This window comes from Pelophylax lessonae (assembly GCF_965119305.1).
Source record: "Pelophylax lessonae genome assembly, chromosome: 4".
Lineage (NCBI taxonomy): Eukaryota > Metazoa > Chordata > Amphibia > Anura > Ranidae > Pelophylax > Pelophylax lessonae.
This window is the reverse complement of record NC_138771.1, coordinates 629,375,898-629,388,628: the sequence shown is the minus strand read 5'-3', so window position 1 is coordinate 629,388,628 and position 12,731 is coordinate 629,375,898. Positions and strand designations below refer to the sequence as shown.

Sequence of the window (12,731 nt, the reverse complement as noted above, 5' to 3'; positions counted from 1 at the left end):
TCTCACCAGTTTAGGTATAGAATATCCCAACCAATTGGGATAATGTTTCATCCCTCTGGGTTTTACTTATGGTAATTTTTATAGCTCTTTGTTCTTACCATATAAAAGACCAACCCAGATGAGAGAGAGGACACACTTTACACTACTGACAACACACCTCACACTTACATCACACACGCTAATACATTACTCGATAGACTCATTCAGACATACTCTATCTTGATCCACATCATTCATCTGAAACTTGGAGGAAACTCCTCCCTCACTGGCATCCATCTTAGGACTCTGGTAACACCATCTTAAGTGTGGTAATTATGCCTTGCTGTATTATTTGATTTTATTCAACAATTGTTTATTCCTTCCTTATATGTTATATATTGCATATTTAAGGGTAATGAGATTACAATCCCAGCCGTATAAGCCATAGTATATTTTTCTCTAAAAAGCTGATTTTTGTTTTTATACATTTTTATTAATATCAGATTAAATGCAATTTTTGCAATTTTAAGTCTTCCGTTTTGCATGGCTTATTCTCATTTCATCTGCAGTGGAATGACTTTGGCTATGTGATTACGCAGACCATTGTAGTCTGTTTATATAGAACATTAATTTATGGCTTATACTATACCTGGGAAGAAATGGTAATCTTGCTTTCGTTTTGGTTTCACTTTGTTTCACTTTGTTTCAGTTTCACTTTCATTATTGAGCTAAACATCACATTGCATTGATTGTTTGAAGTTAGTATTTTTTTTGTAGAGTTATCTTTTTATGTCACTTCCTGTTTGATTATATATTGTGTTTACATGTCTGGCGAATAAATATTTTTATATATATTCCACACTGTAGACTGTACTCACTAAGATTGGTATATGCTTTTAAAAAGAAATTAATCAATTAAAAAGAATTCACGACATTGATTTATGGCAATAGGTGAAGACTCTCCTTTTTCACAGATCTTTGCTTATTAACCATAAATAAATACACTGCTATATTCAGAGCAGTATAAATATTCTGACATAAGTACGAGCGCGAGATATTTATTATTAAATATTCTTACAGGATTTTACTATTATTGATCTATTTATTGAAGACGGATACACCATTGGTTTTAGGATTTGGATACATATCTTTTTATAACTTTTATCAGAAATATTTCTGTTTGTAAGAATTGGACACATATTTTAGGATTCAGAATTTTATCTGTATATTTATATTGAAGATACATACACCATTTGTTTTAGGATCCGGATACTAAGCCTTTATGATTTGGAATTTACTAGACTTTTTCACAATCGGATTTACTTGGTCATTTTAGCAGTTTTTATATATTCTCACAATTTTTACAGAATTTTGTAAATGATAATTCCCAACATATTTTATCAGAAGAAGATTGTACTACACGTATGCGAATAGGGAACTCCCTTTTGAGCCCCTTCTGAGATAGTTTCCCACCAGCGCCGACTCACTTTTGCGATTTGGATTAGATTTGAACACTGTCTGTCCAAAGGGTTAAATATTTAGAAACCCCTCTCCTGCGTTTAAATACTTACAGTGCAGCTAAAATCAAAAATGTGCTGCGCTAAACCGTAGTGAATGTGAAATCACCAAAATATACCATTCAAAACCTATTTATAAGGTAAAAAAAAAACAACTTTAAACCATCAGTGATTGTGATATCACTAAAAGAATATATCATATGTGTTCAAAACAATTGATACTTAAAAATTATCACATGTAAAACAATCCGTGCAAAAAAAGAAAGTGAAAAAACAGAGGATATTTAAATCCAAATAAAGTACATGGTGATAAAGTGTAGAAATTTTTAGGAAGATCAGCCACAAGTCCCAGAGATTATTAAATCCACACGGCACTTATTGAGGATAAGGAGGACACCGATGTGCAAATCACCAGAAAGATTAATCAGTTGGCTGCTTACCAGAAGGAGTTGGTCACTCAAACTAATGAGTAAACCTAAATGGGCTTGTATGCAATACTGAAACTGACCACAGGATGTCGCCTTACAGGCTCAAATCAGTGTTAATTTTGGCAGGAAATTTCAATTTAGTTTTAGTCTTAATCTTAAAACTAATGGCGCTTTTCCACTGCATGGAACCGTACTGGTTCGGCACCCTTTTGTGCTTTTCCACTGCGGTACCGCATGGTATAGGGTCGGAACGGTTCGGTACGGTATAGGTTTTGCTTTTCCACTGCATGGAACCGAACGGTACGGTACGGTACGGCTCTGAAAAAACAGTACCTACTCGATTGTGGTTCCAACAGGTACCAAACTGGTACCATATCCCACAATCCTTTGCATGCAGTCACTACTAGCCACTGATTGGTCAGAGAATCCCACCCACCCCGTTGTTATCCCACCCACTTAACTTAGTACTACTTTAGTGGAAAAGCAAACCTATACTGTACCGTACCGAACCGTTCCGACCCTATACCATGCGGTACCAGCAGTGGAAAAGCAAACCGGGCCAAGCAGGGCCGAGTAGAGCCGAGCCGGTACTAGCCGGTACTTGCAGTGGAAAAGTGCCATAAAATGGCATTTTAGTTTTAGTCCCATTTTAGTCTTCTGCAAGTGTTTTAGTTTTAGTCGTATTTAGTCGACTAAAACTCCAGTACATTTTAGTCGACTAAAACGAATTTAAGTCATCTAAATGGTCATGGTCAGTCAGGTCAGAGAGGAGGCCTGTAATGCTGCTGCCTGCAGTCAGTGCAGTGAGTGCACACAGTGCTGCTCAGAGTTCTGGATGGGGGTCTCAGGTTTAAGGGTGGTCTCTGGTCTGACTCTGAACTGAAGTTGTTGAACAGGATGGGCCGGGCGGGCCTCAGCGGCCTATATGCACGCACACAGTCCTGGATGGATGGCGGAATCGGATGCCAGTGGTGACTGGTGAGTGGTCTGAGGGGACTCAGGGAGGCAGTAATAGCTGGCCTGGCTGTTAACTCACAGTGGGTGCTCTGCTCTGGATGTGGTGGTGGCCGGGTGCCAGTGCCGTGTGATGAGTCGGGCCTGGCGCGTCTGGCTGTAGTGCTGCAGCTGCAGTGCTCTGGTGAGGTCAGGTGACTTGTCTCGAGTCGACTCTCTTGTAGTAGTCCACTCCTCACGTCGGACGTCATGGGGCACGCCACTCCAGACGCCACACAGACGGAGCTCCGTGAAAACTGGAAGTTGGGTAAACGTCCCTGCCTCACATTCTCGTTTAGTTTTCGTTCGTTAAAGAAAACGGATTTGATTTTCGTCATAGTTGTCATCATTTGACGAAAATGTGCTATACTTTGCGTCTCGTTTTCGTCAGTTGAAAAATGCCGGTGACGAAAGCGGTGATGAAAACTTTTTCGTTGGCGAAATTAACACTGCTGTAAACTCCATTGGCTGTAATGTCATTGCACAAATTACCTGAATATATTACCAACATTAAATATTAGGGAAAAATATAAGAAAAGCCTTTTTCTTAATTGTTTAGTTTTCAGCAGCTTAGTAGATGCTCCTTACTTATGCGTACGCGGTGGTGCAATACATGTTTAAACTTTAATGTGCTATTATTACATGCTCTGGATGGAATTGTGTTGCCGATCTAGAAATGGCCAGCAGAGGAGTGTTAATTTTGATGATGTCAATTTTTTATTTAGTTTTAGTTATAGTCTTATGACTAAAATGCCATTTTAGTTTTAGTCGTATTTTAGTCATCTAAATTGTTTTAGTTTTAGTCGACTAAAATTGTGTTAATTTAGTAGACGAAAACATTTTAGTCGGTTTTAGTCGACTAAATTAACACTGGCTCAAATACGATATCCACATCTATTTCTAAAGGCCCGTACACACGTACCGATCATCGTCATACAAACGTCGGCGGACGAAAGATCTGCCGATTGTACGCTTGTTAGTATGGTGCCTCCGACAGATGTCTGCGCACATTCTGCGGACAAGAGTCTTTCTTGCAAACATAAAAATTTTTGTATGCCGACACCAGAACGGCCGATTGTTCGCCAGTCAGTACAGATTTCGGCCGACAGACTGCAGATTTGCAAGACTGGGCATGCTCAGAAAAGAAAAAACACAGGGAAAGTTAACCATTACATGACATCACTTCTGCAGTCAGCTGAAGTCGGCGGACAAAAGTCTTGTGCAGTCTTTGCACTTTTCAACAGACACCGACATTCCGGGGACAAAAGACGGACGATCGTCGGCAGACGATCGGTACGTGTGTACGGGGCTTTACGCTCATTGGGCTTCTTCAGTAGGTTTGCTCTCTCCTGCATTGTCTGTTGATGAGGGATACTTTACTCTGAGCGGAGACAAAGACACTATGAGACTTTCCAGAAATTCTTAGAATTAGCCATGACACCTTTTTTTCACAATTTTTTCATGTCACATGGTATTTGTGCAGCGGTTTTTCAAATGTAATTTTTTTTTAAATAAAAAACACTTTAGTTGATTTTAATTCACAAAAGCACAATAAAATACCCAAATGTTGGTAAAATATAAAAGAAGATGTTATGTTGAGTAAATAGATACTAAACATGTCACACTTTAAAACTACGGTATGTTTTTACATTTACATTTCCATAAGTCTCTACAGGTTACAAGTTTATAGTTACACAGGAGGTCTGGTGGTAGAATTATTGCCCTCGCTATATTGTTCACAGTGATACCTCACATGTGTGGTGCGAACAGCGTTTACATATGCGTGCACAACTTTTGTTCGCCTCTGCGCATGAGCTCAGGGGGCGAGGGCGCTTTATTTTATTAATTTTTTTATATTATTATTTATCTTAAAATAATTACACTGTATCTTATTTTTTTTCTTTTGTTTTATTGCTCTCTGAAGGGATGAACAATATCCCTTGTGATAGCATGGGCTGTGACAGGTCCTCTTTATGGAAAGATCTGGGGTCTATTGGGGGTCTAAGATTGGTTTGATCAGATCCTTATGGAGTAGGAGATTGGATTGAGGCATTGAGGACTTTGAGGTACAGTATGAACTTGCAATACAGTGATTCTATAAAAATATACAAAAGTTTATTATATCATCGAGTATAAAAAGTCACCGAAATGGGAAAAATACAGAAGAAATGATTGTCCAATTGGGGACAGACACCCAAATAAAATTGAACACAACACAATTCCTCTGATACAAATTGGGTAAATACCAAGATGTCCACCCAAATATGGAGTTTTTTTTTTTAAAGTTGATGGCTGCGCTGGACTGACCTGCTTGATAGAGGGTCTGTAGGTGGGTGATAGGTGAGAGAGGGTCACTTGGGGAAATTAACTCCCAATCAATCCGGCCCGACTGGATGAAAAAAGGCAGTGGACCCTTGTTAAAGGGTCTAGGCTGCTACCTTAAGATACGGCCTAGTGGTCGTTTCAAAAGTTTCTAGTGGTAGTCGGTTAAAGGAGCGCCCAAAATCAGCAATAAGAATCCCACTTGGATCAAAAGATCGCTGTTTTATTGGTAGCAGAACATGTTAAAGCCAACACGTTTCAGGGGAACAGAGAATTCCCCTTCTTCAGGGCGTAAATGTTGCTATTCGGATCTGCAACCGACAGCATAACCCAAGACCCATAAGACCCAAATATGGAGGACCTCTAATAGTAGATCTCCCATCATACTCTACATGTTTTGCGGAGTATCCGCTTCTTCAGGAGTTTGATTCATGAGGACTGTGTGAACAGGGGCCACATCAATAACCCAAAGACCAGTAACACCAACACAGCAGTGTCCCGGGCAAGTGGAGGCCTCAGGTGTAAGTATAGATGGGTAGAAACTAACAATTTCTTAATGTAATGACAAAGACGATCGGCAAAAGACGTGGGCTGACAGCACAGGAAGATGTCGTCATAGTCACAAATTGGATCAGAGGATTCTTATAATAATTGTTTGCGCGCAAAAGAGAGAGCGCTAAACAAGGGACATGTAAATCTGCCTAGAAGCCGCACAGGTAATAAACCAAATAACAGCAGGTACGGACACGTAGCATAACACAGAGGGGATAGAGATGACCTTATCCTCTAGTTCATTGTTTCTCAACCTTTTTTCAGTCAAGGCACCCTCTAAAATTATGGACAGTCTTGAGGCATCCCATTCTAAAATGTAAAAACTATTCCAATACTTTTACATAATGCAGCAACATCCACACTTAGGACACTCAGCATTTGAGATGATTTACTCTTCCAAAGCAAATACACTTTTGCAAACTGGTACTGACTAGTATTCCAATGTTTCTCTTCTCCCTCAGTTTTTTCTCCATCACTCAGTTAATGTGACCCCCAACACTGAGGGAGAGGGGCAAGGGAGGGTCAAACAAGGATGCTATGCAGGCAACTGACATCCTCCTTATCAACTGATGATGCCATTGGTCATTGGGAGGTTGGCAGCTAGAAGGTTGTAATAGTGTACAATGAAAACCTGCAACTAAGTGTAGCTAAAGGCAGGTTTTCCATTCACTTCCTTATGCTCCGTATTTTCGCATATGACGTATCTAAGATAGTGCGAAAACCGGAAGTTGCAATGTTATTGTTTCCGATGAGCGGAAGTGATGTCACTTAAGATGGCGGAGGATCCCGAAGTGACGTATCGTCGCTATGATCTGTCCCCAATTTCAAAAATTACTCAGATAGATGCAGACTGCATATATAAGCTTCCCTGAAGCTCCTGAAGAAGCTTGTGATGCGAAACAGCCGTCGAGCAGGATTACATCTCCAAAAAAAACCAAGGTGGATAAACCACCTATCTCCTGTGCTCAGAAAAGCCGAACCCTTGACTGTTCTGCCCATGGGACTTTCCAAATGGCATCTTGGATGGCTAGGATCCTGCTGCCTTAAAGGACTGGGGCAGTCCAACAAAACTGCAAACAAGAAACACAAAGAAAGGCGCCCCGACCTAGCGCATTATCCTCAATATAGGCTTTATTGTTAAAACATAGAAATGGCAAATGGGGCTCTGAGGAAGAGGCGTATGGCTTGAAACGCGTCAGCCGTCATCCTAATAGGACAAGGGACATTCGTATGGACTACTCTCGATACTCAAGATTTTGAGTCCGATGTGATTGATTTATACCTTTGCTTGTGAGTAGCCATTTCGGTGTTTTAACAATAAAGCCTATATTGAGGATAATGCGCTAGGTCGGTGCGCCTTTCTTTGTGTTTCTTGTGAGCAGGATTACATGTCGGAGGTCCAGCTGCCACCCTACAAATAGGAATCTGGATTAAGTGCAACTTTTCATTTGTCACACTGCACTTTATTGTATATATGGATCTTTTATGGATTGTTTTGACTACAATTTGGAGCGAGTCAATGTGTGTTTTTATACTTTTTATTTATGAAATGTAATAAATACTACACTAGGGGATTCCTTTCTCATGTTTGGTGATTTTTCCTGATTGGTGGATATCGTGGGTGAGGAGACCCGTTTATTAACCACTTGCCGACCGCCGCAAGTAGATATACTGCGGCGGTCAGCCCCTCACAGGCAAAGTGACGTAAATAAACGTCACTAGCCTGTGAGGCTCTGGGGAGCGAGCGCGCGCTGCCGGAGGCGCGCTCCCGCTCCCGCGCTGTCACGGACCCCCCCCCCGCGCGTGTGACCGGCGGACCCGATGTCTGCTGACCAGCTTTATAGAGATGCTGATTTCATTTTCCAGCAGGACTTGGCACCTGCCCACACTGCCAAAACTATCAATACCTGGTCACATGATCATGGTATCACTGTGCTTGATTGGCCAGCAAACTCGCCTGACCTAATCAAAATTAAAAGAAAGAAATGCTTGAAATATATCACTCTGTGTGTAACACATCTATATAAAATATACAAGTTTCACTTTTTGAATTGAATTACTGAAATAAATTAACTTTTTGATGATATTCAAATTTTTTGAGATGCACCTGTATATGTATCTCCCTTTGTGCTGGGAGCGTGCCGCACTGTCCGCACAGCACAGAGACCAGGGGCTCACCAAGAGCTCCCGATTCTGGATCACCTGATTGCTGTGTGGCCTCTGATTGGCTACCACAGTGATCAGTCATTAGGAAGCCGGTCCCTGTGTTTTTTCTCTCTCTATGAGTGGAGAGGGAAGATACATTATCTTTCTCTCTTCTTGCAGAGAGAGAAAAAAAGTGTGTAAAATAAATAAATACATAAATAAATATGTGTTTGAGTCAAGTAAGGGTTAAAGGTCAGGGTCAGTATATTTTGGGGGTAAAAAAAGGGGGGGATATACAGCTGTATAATACAAACTGTATGAAGTAGGCTTAAAGTAAACCATGCAGCATAATGTACAAAAATTGTTTATTCATTTCTATAAAATATAGAAATTACATTCAATGTGAATAACTCACACATAACAAGAAACACATAACAGGACACAAAACTGAAAAACATGATTAACCACTTCTGGACCAGAAGGATTTTCCCCCTTAATGACCAAGCCATATTTTGCGATTCGGCACTGCGTTACTTTAACGGAAAATTGCGAGGTCGTGCGACACTGTACCCAAATAAAATTGGTTGAACTGGATGGACTATTGTCTTTATTCAACCACAACTACTATGTAACTATGTCCTTTTTTTCCCACAAATAGGGCTTTTTTTTGGTGGTATTTGATCACCTCTGTGATTTTTTTTTTTTTTTTTTGCGCTGTAAACAAAAAAAGAGCGACATTCTAAAATAAAAAAAAACAATATTTTTCACTTTTTGCTATATAACATTCCCAAAAAAAAAAAATGTAAAAATCTAATTTATTCATTCTTATAGGCCATTTTCTATTCTGCTACATATTTTTGGTAAAAAAAAAAAAAAAAATCGCAATAAGCGTATTTTAATTGGTTTGCACAAAAGTTATCGCGTCTACTAACTAGGGGAAAGATTTATGTCATTTTTATGTTTACTGGTAATTACAGCAATCTGCGATTTTTAGCAGGACTGCGACATTACAGCAGACAGATCGGACCCCTAACTGACATTTTTGACACTTTTGGGGGGACCAGTGACATTACTACAGTAATCAGTGCTTAAAATATGCACTGTTACTGTAGTAATGACACTGGCAGGGAAGGATCTAACACAGTGGTGATCAAAGAGTTAAATGTGAGCCTAGATAGTGTTTTCTAACTGTATGGGGGGAGGGACTTGTGAAATGATCATAGAGACCTGGGATCCTATATAGAAGGATTCTGTAGAAGACTCTGTGATCATTTCAGAGAGAAGAACGGTCAGCTGTGTTTACAATAGCTGACCATCCTTCTCTGTTAGCTGGGAGCGATCGCGGGTGCCAAGCAGCAATTGCGGCCGCCGGCTCTGTGGATCGGGATCCCCGTTGCCTAGTGGGGGTGTGTTAGCTCAAATCTTGTCAGGAGGCAATCACGATGATATTACAGCCCTTCAGTTGCTAACCCCCCTTTCTAGATAGTCCGGCCGGGAGTTATGACGACACACAGCACTCAAACTTAGTGCAGTCACAACTAATTTTATTGCACGTGAAGCTCATATTTAAGGCATGTTTTGAGCGGGAAAGACTGCTCCAAACCGGTTTATAATTCATCAGTCAATAGCACATATCAGACAGAATAGTACATAAAAGGGCCTTTGCTTTCGCCATGCATTTGTGTCAATATGAGGTGTTTTGTTGTAGTATCGGTCCGTCTTGTGTTCAGCTTGTCTGTGTTAATGTAAGCAATTGTCAATTGTTTATGGTGGTGTCAGTCTCTATGCAAAATGTCTTGTAATCTAAATGCTAAGCCTTAACTCGTTAAGTGTCTGAATGAATGAATGGAAAAGTGTTGAACATGTCAATGTCTTTTCATCTATATGCAAAATACAGCTGTCCGCTGTCCAAGGTTCTTATGAATGGTTGTCCGTCTAGCTCGTTACGATGTAAATGCAAGGGCCCACATTTCATCACAGGATGGGCATAAACTGAAATATATATCTGAAATATCATAAGGCATGTAAATACAATCTTTCAGGGTGGGAGCACGCCACCAGCGGCAATCACGGCCGATGGCCCTGTGGATCTGCATCCCCCTTGCCTAGTGGGGGCGGGAGCATGCCGGCGGCGGCACACGCTCGCCCCCTAGCACCACGTACATGACTGACGTAGAGCTTCGTTGGTTCACGCAGGAGAGCCAGCCTGCCGCAGTAACCGCTCAGGAACTCTTTAAAACCCAATTTGTCCTGAAAAAAAACAAGGTGTAATCCACCGGCATCCAGTTGTGATGATATGTACAGTTTTACTAACACAAGTCAAAGTTGCAAAATTGTGCTTAGGCATTAAGATTTCTTTTACCCTTAGGCATGAAGAGGTTAAAGTAGAATTATAGGCAAAACTTTTTTTTTTTTTTTTTGGATAGAGCAAGTGAGGGTTAAAGTTCTTGTCAGATTTATTTTTTTTTATTTTTTTTTCGGCTTCTGTGTGTGATTGCAGAAATTTCCCTTCACTGTCACCGTGTCACAAAGCCAAACAGGAAGTGAGTGGAAATCAATGCAAATTAAGAGAATTCCTTGGGGACACCCAAGGTCACCAGAACTAGTGACCCTATTGGAAGATCCCCCCTCCTATTACATTTCTGGGATCAACCTAAAATTTGGGTTTTTTTTTTTTTTACTTCCACTTTCAGTGATAATGGTAAACAGGACAAATAGAGAGGGGGAAGCTTCTTCACAGGAGCACAGACAGCAATAAAAAGTGACAGGTGTTCTAATCTCTCTTCCCTCTTTCCAATACTAAAATAGATGTTTTGCCTTTAGTCATACTTTAAAGTGGAGTTCCACCCTGGGAAAGTATTTTTTAATAAAAATACCCCCGGGACAGTCAGGGATAGTACATTCCACAATGGATAGCCTCTGATCTGTCCTGGGTCGCACTTACCTGCAAGAAGAAATACTTACCTTGAAAATGTCTTCTCCAGCGCTGCCATCTCAGGTGTGGGCAGCTTGAAGCCAGCGCGATCCTCTTCTGTGTCCTCTTCCATCCTCTTCAGTCCCACGATGCACTGCGCCGTCCCCGCCGTCACTTCCGGTGCCGCAGCGTCATCCCTGCACAGCTTCTGGGCATGCCCAGAAGCTGTTTAGCAAGGTATGTCGGCGCCTGCACCGGAACTGACGTTGGGGCCGGTGTAGGCGCATTGATTCCTGGGAGCGATGACGTTCAGCTCCCAGGAATCATTGCAAGCCAGGAAGTGACGAATCGCCGTGGCCGCCGAGGGGAGGAAGAGGAAGTAAGGTGATTATATTTTCTTTATAACTAGGTAAGTAAAAAAAATAAATAATTGCGATTATCCATTTGTTTTTCAGGTGACCCCGGGCATGAAGATGGAGGTAAGTTTAATTTTAGGGTGGAACTCCGCTGTAAGTAACTTGTCTTGTAGGTTTGCTGACCACATTATGTATATTTATTACCATATTTCTTACTTCTTTTCCTGGTTTCGTGGCAGGCGCTAATGAGGAAAACAATTCTGATGAAGACAAGGAACCTACGTTACAGAACCTCATGATCATTATTGGTGTCTCATTGACTATCCTGATTCTTCTCATATTGATCTTAATCGTTTTGAAGGTGAAAGGTGAGTAAACCTAATATAATCTATTCTGCTTTTAGGAGAATTTTGACTTTCAAAAGAGGTTGGTAATCACAGCTGTAACAAAAGGCCATCATGGTAACGCTAACCCATCCAATATGAAATCTGTTCCTTGACTGCTATTTAGCCGCTTTAAGACTGGAAGGATTTTCCCCCTTAATGACCAGGCCACTTTTTTTTAACTTGGCACTGCGTGATTTTAACTGACAATTGCGCGTACGTGTACCCAAACTAAATTTACGTCCTTTTTTCCCCACAAATAGAGCTTTCTTTTTGGTGGTATTTGATCATGATCACCTGTGCGATTTTTATTTTTTGCGCTATACACAAAAAAAAAGAGCGACAATTCTGAAAAAAAAAAAAAAACAATATTTTTCACTTTCTGCTATATGACATTCCCAACAAAAAATTAAAAATCACATTTTTTTAACATTTTTTTTTTTTAACAGTTAAATTTTTATTTTATTGTTACACATATAAACATCACAAACATTCCAATACAATACATTACTCTGCACAAGGAATAGTTTTATCCGTACCTACTAACACACACAAAAAAAAAAAAAAAAAAAAAATTCTTAATTATAATAATAAGAGCCTACTTATATCATTATGGAACCGGTGACTTTAGCTCACCTACAGCGTCGATCCAGGCTGACCAGACTTTATCGAATTTTTTTGGACAGTTCCTACTACCGTATGTAAAACGGTAGAATGGGAGTGTCTTAGTAATGGCAACTATCCAGGATAATCGGGTGGGAGGTTCGGGTAACTTCCATCGCAAAAGGATTTCTCTCCTGGCATAAAACGGGGTATATGTAATGCACATTTTAGCATATTTATCCCCAGCCAGTTCTGTAAGGTTACTCAATAAAGTTACCTTTGGGTCCAAAGGAATCATAATGTCAAAGATTTCGCCAATAGTGTCCGTCACTTCTTTCCAAAAAGTTGCCAGGTCAGGGCACGACCAAACAACATGTAAGAATGTACCTATTTCATGCCCACATCTAATGCACAAAGGATCTTTCGTGGGGAATATCCTGGCAAGACGTTGTGGCGTATAATATGCTCTATGTAAGAATTTGAGTTGTATAAATCTGTCCCTAGCCGCTATCATTGAGGGATATAATTATTAACAGAAT

General features: G+C 40.4%; 1 protein-coding gene across 1 annotated transcript in view; it reads left to right on the top strand.

The window, feature by feature from the left end:
* LOC309552858 (uncharacterized protein) overlaps positions 1 to 12,731 on the top strand; it is a gene marked incomplete at its 3' end in the record, with an annotated part of 147,482 nt that overhangs the window by 109,523 nt on the left and 25,228 nt on the right. Inside the window, exon 5 of the mRNA XM_082253769.1 lies at positions 11,446 to 11,574. Within this exon, the coding sequence (XP_082109895.1) occupies positions 11,446 to 11,574 (129 nt within the window). The remainder of the gene's footprint in view (positions 1 to 11,445; positions 11,575 to 12,731) is intronic.